This window comes from Oncorhynchus gorbuscha, linkage group LG08 (assembly GCF_021184085.1).
Source record: "Oncorhynchus gorbuscha isolate QuinsamMale2020 ecotype Even-year linkage group LG08, OgorEven_v1.0, whole genome shotgun sequence".
NCBI lineage: Eukaryota > Metazoa > Chordata > Actinopteri > Salmoniformes > Salmonidae > Oncorhynchus > Oncorhynchus gorbuscha.
In genome coordinates this window covers 61,729,666-61,743,670 of record NC_060180.1, presented here as the reverse complement: position 1 = coordinate 61,743,670, position 14,005 = coordinate 61,729,666, and the positions used below count along the sequence as shown (strand labels likewise).

The window sequence follows — 14,005 nt, the reverse complement described above, 5'->3', positions numbered from 1 at the left end:
ATGTGTATTTGTTATCTTCACTGTTCTAAACAACACAACAAATGAAAACACAAGCTAGTGATTTGTGAATTCAATACTCACATTTAGCCAACAAGTATTTCAGGTCAAATGTTTAATGAATTGTTCAAGGTCATGTACCGCTCATGGCCCACTAAACAAGAAAATCAATGAGGACCACATTTGTTTTTATTACACCCCAAAACCTGCTGACTTCTCTATCGTAGCAGAATTCATTCATCAGTCACATTCAATAAGATGGCACAATTGAAAATAGCTTGGGCATCACACCAGCCTGTAGTTTCGATCACTTCAGAGAGCCAAGATGGAGCCTATGGAGAAGCTCAGTCTCACGTTTGGTTTCAGTGATAAGCAGACACGTTAGAGCCGTAATGGAGCCTAAAGGTTAAGAAAAGGCATTATTTTTAATACAACTGTTGAAGTGTGATACGGAGACACCCATTACTCACCCACAACAGCATAGCCACCAGGCACTATGGGATAGACACTGCCATCGGCATGGATGCCATCAGGGAACATGACTGCCATGGTCTCGCCTACCAGACGCCCAAATGCTGCACCTGCACATCACAAATATATTGTTTGTAAACATGCAGGTGTTTTTTTACAAGTTCTCACACACAGCTAGTTACTTACCAATGAGGAAAACTGGCATGAAGGCACCACATGGTACAGGCATGGTGGTAGCTACTGCAGACATCCAGAACTAGAGAGAAAGAAAGTCAGAAGTGTACAAGAGGAAACTGAAAATAAACATAGAATAGAGGCATAGTATCCTAATTTTCTCACCAACACAATCACAAACAAATCTGACTCACTTCTCCCAAACCCACACACAAAAACTCTCTCTAGTTTAAAACACACACGTACCTTCATCACAATGAAGAAGATGAGAGTGATGAAGACATTGACCTGGGGGTGTTTCCAGGCGTGGGAGTGGCTGATGTAGTCAAACTCCTCGGCAACACCCTGGCGAGACCACGTGCGGTTGTCCAACAACGCCACCAGTGACTCATGCTGCGTCAGCTGAGGAGACAAGGACAGACAACTGTTAGGATTGGCATATACTGCATCAATCTCAATAGCTTAAATTGGCTTCCTTTCCTTATCTCCTTCCCTTCACTGATCGAAGAGGATAGGTGAAGACCACACAGGACACGTCCTTTCACAGAGAAAATGAAGTAGACTCCACGAGGACAAGAGGCTGCTTTAGACAATTGAGATGCATCCCTGTTCCAATACTTTGAAAGGTGTATCATACATTGTTGTTAACAGGCACAGATATTTAAAAAATGGAACTACTGACCTGTCCAGCCATGAACTGTCCAAACCCAGGGGGGAAGGTAAGGGTTGAGATGATCAAGGTGACCATGGCAGGAAACACCAGACGTCTGACAGGGAGAGAGGAGCTGTGGGTTCATTAATGATTGTGTGTGGCCAGCTCTAGCCTTTTCAGTGGCCCCAAGCAATTTTTTTTTACTGGGTGCCCCTCTAGTGGTAAAGGGCCTGTCATGTCCCACTGCCAAAAAGTGCCCCCCCCCACCCCCAGCTAACGTTAGCTAAAATAGTTTTATTTAGCTAACGTTAGCTAGCTACTGTAACTATTATTGTCGCTTTCTGTTTGTATGTAGCTTGCACTTCAATGGTATCCCACTGAGATTTTCTTGTATATTTCCAACCAGGCGAAGTACTATGAAGGCACCACTGATCTCGACAAGAGGCGCAACATTCAGAGAAATTCACAATTCAGGGTAACGTTAAGCAGTTAACTTCTATTAGATAACTGGACGGATTTAACTATGTACAATGATTTTTCAACAACCATTTTCCATACAGGGAAAGGGAGATACCTAGTGAGTTGTCCAACTGAATGTATTCAACTGAAATGTGTCTTCTGCATTTAACCCAACCCCTCTGAATCAGAGAGGTGTGGGTGGCTGCCATAATCGACATCCACATCTTTGGCGCCAGGGGAACAATGGGTTAACTGCCTTACTCAGGGACAGATCCACAGATTCTTAGCTTGTCAGCTCAGGGATTCGATCCAGTAACCTTGCGGTTACAGGCCCAACACTCTAAATAGGCTATCCACATGTTGCTAGTTATGATACCGATCAAGGAGGTGGACTGGCGATGCCACCTCCAAGGTAATGATGGACATCTTCAACACCCACGGTTCTCCTGAGGTCATCTTGTGGGACCGAGGTCATGAATGCTGGAACAAGGTGTGGATGTTATATTCTGTCACCAGTGTTTTATTTTGATTTTTTACAATCTGTTTGTTTTTCCATGGTACATGGTTTGGTGAATGGACCAACCAGACCCTCAAGACTGCTATGGATAAGTGCCTTGATTGGTACCAGGAAGAGTGGGAGAACAACCTGAAGGTAATTCTCTTTGCACACAACAGCAGCATCCAGGCAGAGTATGGACGGGAGCCACAGCTGTTGACTGGGATAAACAATGCAATTGTATATAATGTACAAGCACTGCATATACTGTCTTTCCAATGTGTAATCGACTTAGTGTTTGTCTATTGCTATTTTTGTATAACGTCCTTTCAGATCACCACACCTGATGTGGTGGAAGTTGTCGAACCAGATCAGAACGCCTTTGAGGACCACATTCAGGCACGGACTGAGAAGGATGTGGAGTTTTTTTGACGAGGTAAAAATTATTGTCCACTGTTAACTTTTTATCTGGCCCTCCAAGAGATATGTAAGAAATGTATTTGTAATATGAAATATAATTTCACTTATTCTTCTTAATCAAGGTGAGACTGAACATGGACAAGGCGCAGGAGAAACAGGAGGGCTACCGGAGCAGAATCAAGAAGGGCACCAAGCGCTACGACATGTGAGCGAATGACTCGGTTTGGAAGAAGGACCAAAGGAAGGCGAGACCTGGGAAACCTCACTGATCTTTCACCTCCTAGCTGGGGTCACCATCTATTAAAGTGAATATAACAAATCTCAGATAACTATTTGTATTTGCACATAAAATAACCTGAAGCTTGTTTTAGTTTCCCTAAAACTGATATTTTTCTCATTATCTTCTGGTTACCTCAGGGGAAGCCAACAACTTCTCCAGTTGGCCGGTCGACCACTGACGCCCTACACTTCGCTGAAGTCCAATAGACAAAGTATGTTAAGTTTGGTTGACATTAGAGAAAGCAAGAAAGGGTAGTTATGCTGAGATTATAAAAATGTATCTCTTCAATTTCTCTCCAAATGCCTTTAGGACCATCGACCGTCCGAGCCCCCCAGGAGGTATCCCATCCACCAGAACCAGTGAGTTCGGATCAGTCTGATCCTCTGAGCTCTGAGTCAGAGTGGGGACCAGCTTGAGGTAGGCTATACCTTCCAAGTGTTGAAAAGTACATCTCTCCCATTTATAACACTGCACTAATTCATCACATTTTTGCACAGTAAAGTGTAACTTTACTGTTTACATCTTTGTCTCCTACCCTGTTCCCTTTATTCTGCTCCTGTTCTCCAGGGCCTAGGGGTTCTGCCCAACACCCAGACGTGGATCCACCCGATGTCCTCCATTACCAACCACCCTCCAACTTTTCATTACATCAGCTACTGTTATTGTCAAGTTGTCATTATCTGCTAAGAAAGAGCAAGAAAACTATCATACTGGGCACATCATATGTGAGATACACAGATTAACTAAAAACACTAGTACTGCAAATACTCAGAGTAGCAGTCACGTCCCCCTTCCGAAACTGGCTGCCTGTTGAGAACAAGTGACAGGCAGAACATTCCCACAGCAACCACCTCCTCAATATCCCCCACACACAGCAACCACCTCCTCAATATCCCCCACACACAGCAACCACCTCCTCAATATCCCCCACACACAGCAACCACCTCCTCAATATCCCACACACACAGCAACCACCTCCTCAATATCCCACACACACAGCAACCACCTCCTCAATATCCCACACACACAGCAACCACCTCCTCAATATCCCACACACACAGCAACCACCTCCTCAATATCCCACACACACAGCAACCACCTCAATATCCCACACACAGCAACCACCTCCTCAACATCCCCCACACACAGCAACCACCTCCTCAATGTCCCCCACAGACAGCAACCACCTCCTCAATATCCCCCACACACAGCAACCACCTCATCAATGTCCCACACACAGCAACCACCTCCTCAATGTCCCACACACACAGCAACCACCACCTCAATGTCCCACACACACACACAGCAACCACCTCCTCAATGTCCCACACACACACACAGCAACCACCTCCTCAATACCCCACACACACACAACAACCACCTCAATACCCCACACACACAGCAACAACCACCTCAATACCCCACACACACAGCAACCACCTCCTCAATATCCCACACACAACAACCACCTCCTCAATATCCCGCACACACAGCAGCCACCTCCTCAATATCCCACACACACAGCAACCACCTCAATATCCCACACACACAGCAACCACCTCCTCAATATCCCACACACACAGCAACCACCTCCTCAATGTCCCACACACACAGCAACCACCTCCTCAATGTCCCACACACACAGCAACCACCTCCTGAATGTCCCACACACAGAGCAACCACCTCCTCATTGTCCCACACACAGAGCAACCACCTCCTCAATATCCCACACACAGAGCAACCACCTCCTCAATATCCCACACAGAGCAACCACCTCCTCAATATCCCACAGACACAGCAACCACCTCCTCAATATCCCACACACACAGCAACCACCTCCTCAATATCCCACACACACAGCAACCACCTCCTCAATATCCCACACACACACACACACACAGCAACCACCTCCTCAATATCCCACACACAGCAACCACCTCCTCAATATCCCACACACAGCAACCACCTCCTCAATATCCCACACACAGCAACCACCTCCTCAATATCCCACACACACAACAACCACCTCCTCAATATTCCACACACACAGCAACCACCTCCTCAATATCCCACACACACAGCAACCACCTCCTCAATATCCCACACACACAGCAACCACCTCCTCAATATCCCACACACACAGCAACCACCTCCTCAATATCCCACACACACAGCAACCACCTCCTCAATATCCCACACACACAGCAACCACCTCCTCAATATCCCACACACACAGCAACCACCTCCTCAATATCCCACACACACAGCAACCACCTCAATATCCCACACACACAGCAACCACCTCCTCAATATTCCACACACACAGCAACCACCTCCTCAATATTCCACACACCAGAATTCAGTCATTTAGTCTGATTACCATGTGAGCGTACAAAAACATCTGCAAATAAATGAATAACACAACTGTACCAAAAAAGATAAAAGTTGATGTATTATAATCTTAAATATTGCCAGGTTGGTTTTCATTGTTGTATCCTAGGACCGACAATAGATACATATATTTTCAACCCCAAGGGTGTACTGATGAGCTATGTGAGTTAGAGTTTTAAGAAATCAAGATAGAGGACTACTGAAATTATATTTCAGTGTTGGGAAGGGCAGGTGAAAATAAAACATGACAGCCAGACAAGCCAGTGTATGAATCAAATGGATTTGCATATGAATGGCGTGGAAATGATCCGACTTCATGATCTGTAAGGTAACTTTAATGTGTCTAGCAGATTACATGTTTTATTTGACATTTCCAAAACGTAGCAACGTTTAAGCATTGGATTTCATGTAATGTTAACAAGGTACCCAAAAGTAGTTAGAAGTAATGTTTTCATTTTATTAGCTAAACAACTTGTTTAAACAGCGAAATTGTAATGGAAATCAGCCTTGTTTGCATAGTGATGATAAAAAGAACATCATTTAGGCTGTAATGATATCCAAAATTGTAATCATTTTGCCATCACACCGTTGATATAGCAACGGACGTGGTTTATAGAATCCCATTGTAACGCAGAGGGGGACACTTTTTGGCCGGGGGACATTTTGGCATGACAGCGAGCTGGCCCTAACTCTTTATACAATGAGGGGAGGAATGAGGGGCATATGTATTTTGTACAGGAAGAAAAATAATGGCACATGGACTAGACAACTTTTTAGATTTTTTTTCATAGCAATTTACAGTTAAGATTGGCGGAAACAGCATTCCAGCCATGTGTATATCAGACAATATACCACAGGCATGACGCAAAAATAATTGTTTATTGTTATATTCATGGTAACCGGTTTATAATAGCAATAAGTCACCTCGAGCCGGGCAAGGTGGAACAATCTGCAATTCTGCCCTTGAACAAGGCAGTTAACCCCCACAATAACTGCTCCCTGGGCACTGATGACATGGACTGATTCAGAGGTGTTGGGTTACATGTGGACACATTTCAGTTGAATTCATTTAGCTGTGCAACTGACTTGGTATCCCCTTTACCTTTTGGTATATGGCCAATATACCACTGCTAAAGGCTGCTTCCGTATTTTTTTACTGAAGAATGTGTTTGTATCATTATGTTTAGCTTTTTATGTTTGCTCTTCATGTATTGTGTTATTGATGTGTATATAGTTACACTATACATACTGTAAGTGTTTGACAGGTCATTTTAAATAAGAAAAAAATATTGTCCAATAAACCACACCTCGGGCCTTACTGCTTAATTATACAATCTGACCATAGATAACAATCTATAAACACATTCATTAGGGCACATCGCTGTGCTTTCCTGTGACTGAATTTCCTATTGACTAAACTCAGACATGATGGGAGAGAAGATAGGATCAGGTGAAGACAACAGTGGGTAGTCTCTCAGCGAAGGTGCAGTCCGTAAAAGAGTAGATATGAGACCTGACCTCCACATCGTAAAAGGAGACCTGACCCTTCTTATAATCTACAAACACGCCCACTTTCTGGGGCTTCTCTCTCATGGTGAGGGGAACTACAAGCTCAGTGCGAGCTCCATACTCATTCCTATTCCTCAGCTCTATAGTCCAGGCTCCAAATTCAGGACTCCGTACATTCATCCCCTTCCTGTTGATGGACTCTCTAGCCACTCCTAAGGCCCACCAAGTCTTCTCCTTCACCTGTACCTCATAGTAGAATTTCCCTGAAGAGAACCCCTCCATTCCTAACACACGGGGATGACAATCAAACCTCTCTGGGTTGTCAGGGAGTTCCTGCTTTATGGCTCCATATCTCACTTCTTTCCGGTCCTCAGACAGACATGCTGTGTCAGGTTCCAGCGTCACATCCACTGCACACTGCTGCATCCTATTCAGCTTGATTTGAGGAAACATCTCCATATTGAGTGTCTCCTCCAGTTGAGACACAGCTCTCCTCACAGTCCCAACACACAGATCGCTGTGAACACCAGACCAGTTCTTGGTAGGTGGAAGGGTGGTATAGAGGGATGTGGAGCTCTGAAGGAGGTGGAGGTGGTCCTTAATATCTGAGAGCTGCTCCAGCTCAGTGCCTCTGCTCTTAAGTTCAGTGATTTGTTGCTCCAGCTCTTCAATGAGCCTTTCAGCCTGTCTCTCGGCTGCTTTCTGCTTCTCCTCAACCACCTCAATGAGCTCAGCATAGTTTCTCTCAATGGAACGAACCAGAGCAGCGAAGACCTGCAAACTGTCTGCTATCTCTCTCTCTGCGTCTCTCTTGCTGAGCTCTACTGCCTGTTCAATCTCCTTAACCTTCTTCAGTCTCTCCTGGATCATCTTCTGAAATGTATCCTTACTTTTCCCCATCTGAGCTTTCCTCTCTCCATACTCTTCCTCTATGGGGACAGTCTTATGAGTCTTGTGGTCTGTCTCGGTGCAGAACTGACACACACATGCTTGGTCTCTCTTACAGAACAGCTCCAGGGGTCTCTCATGCTTCTTACACACCCAGTCTTCCAGGTTCTCCACAGGGTCAGTCAGCTTGTGCTTCTTTAAAGACGCCACTATCCAATGATGCTCCAGGTGAGCCTCACAATAAGAGGTCAGACACATCAGACAGGACTTCAGGGCCATGTGCTTTGTCTCTGTGCAGATGTCACATGGTACTTCTCCAGATTTGTTGAGGGTTGTGGTTTGGGCTTGTCCTGGGGTGATGAGTGTGACATGAACTGGAGCTAACTCCTTGACTTGAGCAGCCTTCACAGAAGTGAAAGTATTGAAAAAGGGATCTGGTCTCTTATAAACTGTATTTTTACATGTGGGACACTTGCACACGTCAGTGCTATCCAAGTATCCTCTGATACAGGCCTTGCAGAAGTTGTGTCCACAGGGAGTGGTGACTGGCTCAGCGAACACATCCAGACAGATAGAACACTGGAGCTGCTCTTCAGAGGAAGCCATGGCTGAGAACAGACCAAAGAAAACTACATCTGTTTTGGCCCCTCTGAAATAAGTAATTCTTTAAAAAATGTTTTTATTTTTATCATTGAATTGTTTGTCAGTGTGAACAATATAATAATACACTGTTTCATACAGTACCAGTCAAAAGTTTGGACACACCTACTCATTCAAGGTTTTTTCTTTTTTACTATTTTCTACATTGTAGAATAATAGTGAAGACATCAAAACTATGAAATAACACATATGGAATCATGTCGTAACCAAAAGTGTTAGTCAAATCAAAACATATTATAGACTCTTCAAAAGTAGCTTGCCCACACTGACAGTGTCACCAGCAAAGCACACTCACACCTCCTCCTCCATGCTTCACAGTGGGAACCACACTTGTGGAGATCATCCCTTCACCTACTCTGCATCTCAACTATATTATGAGAGACCATCTACAGTCCCTAATATATTATCACAATACCTGCTAGATCTACTGTCTCATTTATATTACTACACACCAGCTATATCTATTGTCTCAATTATATTATGACAAACCAGCTACATCTACTGTCTCTATTATGTTATGGCAGACCATCTATTTTCTTTATTATATTAAGACAGACCAGATGTGCCGTCTCTATTTTATTATGACAGACCAGCTAGATCTACTGTCTCAATTATATTATGACAGATCAGCTAGATCTACTGTCTCAATTATATTATGACAGATCTGCTAGATCTACTGTCTCAATTATATTATGACAGATCTGCTAGATCTATTTTCTTTGTTATATTATGGCAGACCAGCTAGATCTACTGTCTAAATTATACTACGAAAGACCAGCTGGATTAACCGTCTTTATTATATTATGACAGACCAGCTAGATCTACTGCCTCAATTAAATTATGGCAGACCAGCTAGAGCTACTGTCTCATTGATATGACAGACCAGCTACTACTGTATTAATTAAATTACAACAGACCAGCTATATCTATTGTCTCTATTACATTACGACAGAACAGCTAGATCTACTGTCTCTATTATATTATGACAGACCAGCTCTATCTACTGTCTTTATCATATTGCAACAGACCAGCTAGATCTAATGTCTCTGCTATATTATGACAGTAGATTTAGCTGGTCTGTCTCTATTATCTTACGACAGACCAACTAGATATACTGTCTCTTATAACTTGACATACCAGCTAGAGCTACTGTCTCAATAATATTATGACATACCAGCTATATAAACAGTCTCTATTATATTATGGCAGACCAGCTAGATCTACAGTCTCTTTTATATAATATGAAAGAACAGCTAAATCTACTGTCTATTATATTACTACAGACCAGCTAGATCTACCGTCTCTATTATATTATGACAGACCAGCTAGATCTACTGTCTCAATTATTTTATGACAGACCAGCTACATCTACTGTCTCTATTATATTATGACAGACCAGCTAGTTCTACAGTCTCTATTATATTATGTCATATCAGCTAAATCTACTGTCTCAATTATATTACGAAAGTCAGGTAGATTTACTGTCTCTAGTATGTGACAGACCAGCTAGATTTACTGTCGATTATATTATGACAGACCATCTACAGTCTCTAATATATTATGATAGACTTGCGAGATATACTGTCTGATTTATATTATGACAGACCAGCTAGATCTACTCTCTCAATTATACTACGAAAGACCAGGTAGATTTACTGTCTCTATTATGACAGACCAGCTAGATCTACTGCCTATTTTATATTATAATAGACCTGCTAGATCTACTGCCTCAATTATATTATGACAGACCAGTTAGATCTGTCTCTACAATATTATGACAGACCAGCTACATCTACTGTCTCTATTATATTACAGTAGACCATCTAGATTTACTGTCTCTACTATTTTATGACAGACCAGCTAGATCTAATGTCTCTGCTATATTATGACAGTAGATTTAGCTGGTCTGTCTCAATTATATTATGACAGACCAGCTAGATCTACTGTCTCAATTATATTACAAAAGAACAGCTAGATTTACTGTCTCTAGTATATTATGGCAGACCAACTAGATCTACTGCCTTCATGGTCAAAGTTCTGCAAAGAAACCACTGCTAAAGGACACCAATCAGGAGAAGGCCAAGAAACACAAGCAATGGACATTGGACCAGTGTAAATTTGTCCTTTGGTCTGATCCATGCAGTCTCCTCTGAAGAGTTGATGTTGAGATGTGTGTTACTTTAACTCTGTGAAGCATTTATTTGGGCTGCAATCAGAGGTGCAGTTAACTCTAATGAACTTATCCTCTGCATCAGAGATAACTCTGGGTCTTCCTGTCCTGTGGCAGTCCTCATGAGAGCGAGTTTCATTATAGTGCTTGATGGTTTTTGCAACAACACTTGAAGAAACTTTCAAAGTTCTAGAAAATTTCCAGATTGACTTGACCTTCATGGTAATGATGGACTGTCATTTCTCTTTTCTTATTTGAGCTGTTCATCTATTTTGATTTGATTCTATATGTTATTTCATAGTTTTGATGTCGTCGCTATTATTCTACAATGTAGAAAATAGTACAAATAAAGAAAAACCCTTGAATGAGTAGGTGTCCAAACTTTTGACTGGTAGCTATACCAGTCATCATGGGACATGTCAAACAATTATCATATCTTTTTTCTTTCTACTCACCTCAGCATGTGTTGACTTTGCTCTTTCTCTTCTTATGATTAGAAAAAAGTCAACATTGACTGGAGAGTAGATGTAGCTTTGTGAATAAGTCTAAAGGATTGTTCCTGTTCATAACATTCAGGTTTCCAGTTTACGTGGCCTTACAAAGACCCTCCCAATCAACTGATACGTCTGCTCTTAAAGGAACGGTGTCCAACTTTTACAAGTTGTCTGTCCCTTTCTGTTCATCTTTTATATAATACACTGCTGTTCAGGTATGAAAGATCTCAGGCCGCTAGGGAAATTATAGAGACGATACCTTGCAACAAAGCAGTTTTTAAATGGACCCAAACTGGACTTGAGAGAACTGCTGATGCCCTACCAAATGTGGAAATTGAACGTCGTACTATTCAAACTCTCAACAGTGTTTTCCTGGGGGGATGCAGCGTGGGGTTCACATATAAGGCGAGCCGCCGTGTGTGTGTAGAGAACTAAACCTGCCACAATTATAAATAAATACACACAGATACAGATAAATAAATCCACAAAATTAAATGAGCAAGGAAATACAAAATACTGACTAAAATTAATACATTCTCTACATATCTGTATATATTATCTAATTACTCAAAATGTAATTAATTTTAATATTTTATCTTTATTCATTCATGTGGTTTTTTCTCCAATATGGTAACATCAATCAAATGTCTGTGGGTGGAATCTAACACACCATTGGTTGATCGGTCACAATAACTATGAGCCACAATAGTGGAATTTGCGTTCATCTTGAAAATAAAAGTACCCCATGAAACTGACGCAAACAGATACAAATATTGGAATCATGCCATATTTAGACTAGATCATGCTTTACAGGTTTGGAATGTTGTTTAAAAAAAGTCAGTCTTTAAAAAAAAAATATATATCAGTTTAAAATAACATTTAGGCTCTGTTAGACTTCAGAATTGAAGGACTACTGTATGCATTATACAACCTTCCCGAAGGATTTTGGATCCATGAAATGTTCACAACTATGAAGAGTTTACACAAATATTAGCATTGTAGCCATTATTGCAGGACTTTGACTAAAATCCTCTAACTATTCAGCCTATTGAACATTCATATTGCAAAGTCCAGCTTTACCTACGGATCTTGGGTCCATGAAATGGGTATCAGCCTACTCAGTGACACCATCAGAACACAAATGTGACGTGTATACACAAATTTGAGCGTTTTAGCTCCAGAGAACATGTTTCCACTGCTCCAGAGTCCAAAGGCGGCAAAGTTTACACAACTCCAGCCGACACTTGAAATTGCGCATGGTGACCTTAGGCTTGAGTGCAGCCATGGAAACCCATTTCATGAAGCTCTGTACGAACAGTTATTGTGCTGACTTTGCTTCTTGAGGTAGTTTGGAACTTGGTAGTGAGTGCTGCAACCGATGACAGAGGATTTTAACGCGCTACGCTTTTCAGCCTTCAGCGGTCCCGTTCTGTGAGGTTTTCTGGCCTACCACTTAACGGCTGAGCCATTGTTGCTCCTAGATGTTTCTACTTCACAATAACAGCAGTTACAGTTGACCGGAGAAGTTCTAGCAGGGCACAAATTTGATGAACTGACTTGTCGGAAAGTTGTCCACCTATGACAGTGCCACATTGAAAGTCACTGAGCCCTTCAGTAAGGCCATTCTACTGACAATGTTTGTCTTTAGAGATTGCATGGCTGTGTGCTTGCTTTTTATACACCGGTCAGCAACTGGTGTGGCTGAAATAAACAAATCTACTAATTTGAAAGTGTTCACATATTGCACAGTGAAATATAAGTATGCAATGATGAAGTCTAATACATCCACAGTGCGATTTTAACTTGTCATTTTTTTGTCAAATTAACTAATTGTTGTTTTTTGTTGAATTCATATAACATGATAAACTGGGTGGTTCAAGCCCTGAATGCTGATTGGCTGAAAGCGGTTGTATTTCAAAATGTATACCACGGGTATGACAATTACATTGGTAACCAGTTTATAATAGCAATAAGGCGGTTACGGTCTGTGTCCAGGCACTCTGCGATGTGTCATGCATATTAGATTGACCATATACCACACTTCCTTGGGCCTTTTGCCTATTGCTTAATTATAACACAGCATTGTTGAATACTAGTTTCTGATTGGCTAGAAGGGCATTCTAGAATAGACATTAAAACCAGATAACGGGAGAGTTGGAAAAGATATTGGGACACATTGCAATCATGATGAAATTTGCACCTACACATGCAGACCTCACTTGCTACAAAGTTACAGAAAGTTAAACCAACAATGACAAACTGATATGGGATTCATTGTAAAAGCAGCTCCAAGGAGAACATTTTTTTTTTGAGCATCTGACAACCTAATGTGGTGAGTGACAAACATACATTTCTCTGGTCCCTATGTTGCAGTCTTGACACAAGTGGGGGCTGAATAATTTTGCAAGCCCAATTTTTCAGTTTTTGATTTGTTAAAAAAAGTTTGAAATATTCAATAAATGTCATTCCACTTCATGATTGTGTCCCACTTGTTGTTGATTCTTCACAAAAAAATACAGTTTTATATCTTTATGTTTGAAGCCTGAAATGTGGCAAAAGGTTGCAAAGTTCAAGGGGGCCGAATACTTTCGCAAGGCACTGTATATAAGCAAACTCATACTTTGATCTTATACAAAAATAAATCACTGCATTTGGCTCACACAGCTACTCACCTTGTCCACTGTGTGCGCCTCTCTGTGACATAAGCTAAACATCTAGCTGGCTAGCTCAGTCTACACTGTACACTCAAAAATACAGAAAGGAGTGGGAATCAAACCCTGAATTCAAAGGCTGGTTGAAGCCGTTTATTGGAGATGATACACAGGCATACTGCCTGTATTGTAAAGGCCGATTTTTACGCCAAACTTTAGTGATGTTAAAATACACGACAACTCAAAAACATACTCAAAAGGCAAAGCCTTATAATAGTTCCACCCAAAATAAG

The 14,005-nt window shown here is 41.7% G+C and overlaps 2 protein-coding genes and 1 long non-coding RNA gene across 3 annotated transcripts in view; 1 reads left to right on the top strand and 2 right to left on the bottom strand.

Annotated features, from left to right (window-relative positions):
- LOC124040672 (chloride channel protein 2-like) overlaps positions 1-14,005 on the bottom strand; it is a 110,887-nt gene that overhangs the window by 22,303 nt on the left and 74,579 nt on the right. The window contains exons 12-15 of the mRNA XM_046357749.1: positions 1,325-1,409; positions 889-1,044; positions 655-724; positions 468-578 (exon numbers count right to left, since the gene is read on the bottom strand). Coding sequence (XP_046213705.1) covers positions 468-578; positions 655-724; positions 889-1,044; positions 1,325-1,409 — 422 coding nt within the window. The remainder of the gene's footprint in view (positions 1-467; positions 579-654; positions 725-888; positions 1,045-1,324; positions 1,410-14,005) is intronic.
- LOC124041937 lies at positions 2,293-2,968 on the top strand. The gene is made up of 3 exons (XR_006840012.1): positions 2,293-2,405; positions 2,583-2,685; positions 2,792-2,968. It is a non-coding gene; the product is annotated as an uncharacterized LOC124041937 (long non-coding RNA).
- Positions 5,855-11,156, bottom strand: LOC124041935 (E3 ubiquitin-protein ligase TRIM39-like). Its single transcript, XM_046360130.1, has 2 exons — positions 11,023-11,156; positions 5,855-8,345 (listed from the first exon to the last, which is right to left on the bottom strand). Exon 2 carries the CDS (start codon positions 8,341-8,343, stop codon positions 6,787-6,789), a length of 1,557 nt encoding a protein of 518 aa, XP_046216086.1. The 5' UTR covers positions 8,344-8,345; positions 11,023-11,156; the 3' UTR covers positions 5,855-6,786.

Bases quoted from the DNA above. Each gene is read 5' to 3' on its own strand.
- LOC124041935 (XM_046360130.1), bottom strand. From the start codon at position 8,343: ATGGCTTCCTCTGAAGAGCAGCTCCAGTGTTCTATCTGTCTGGATGTG.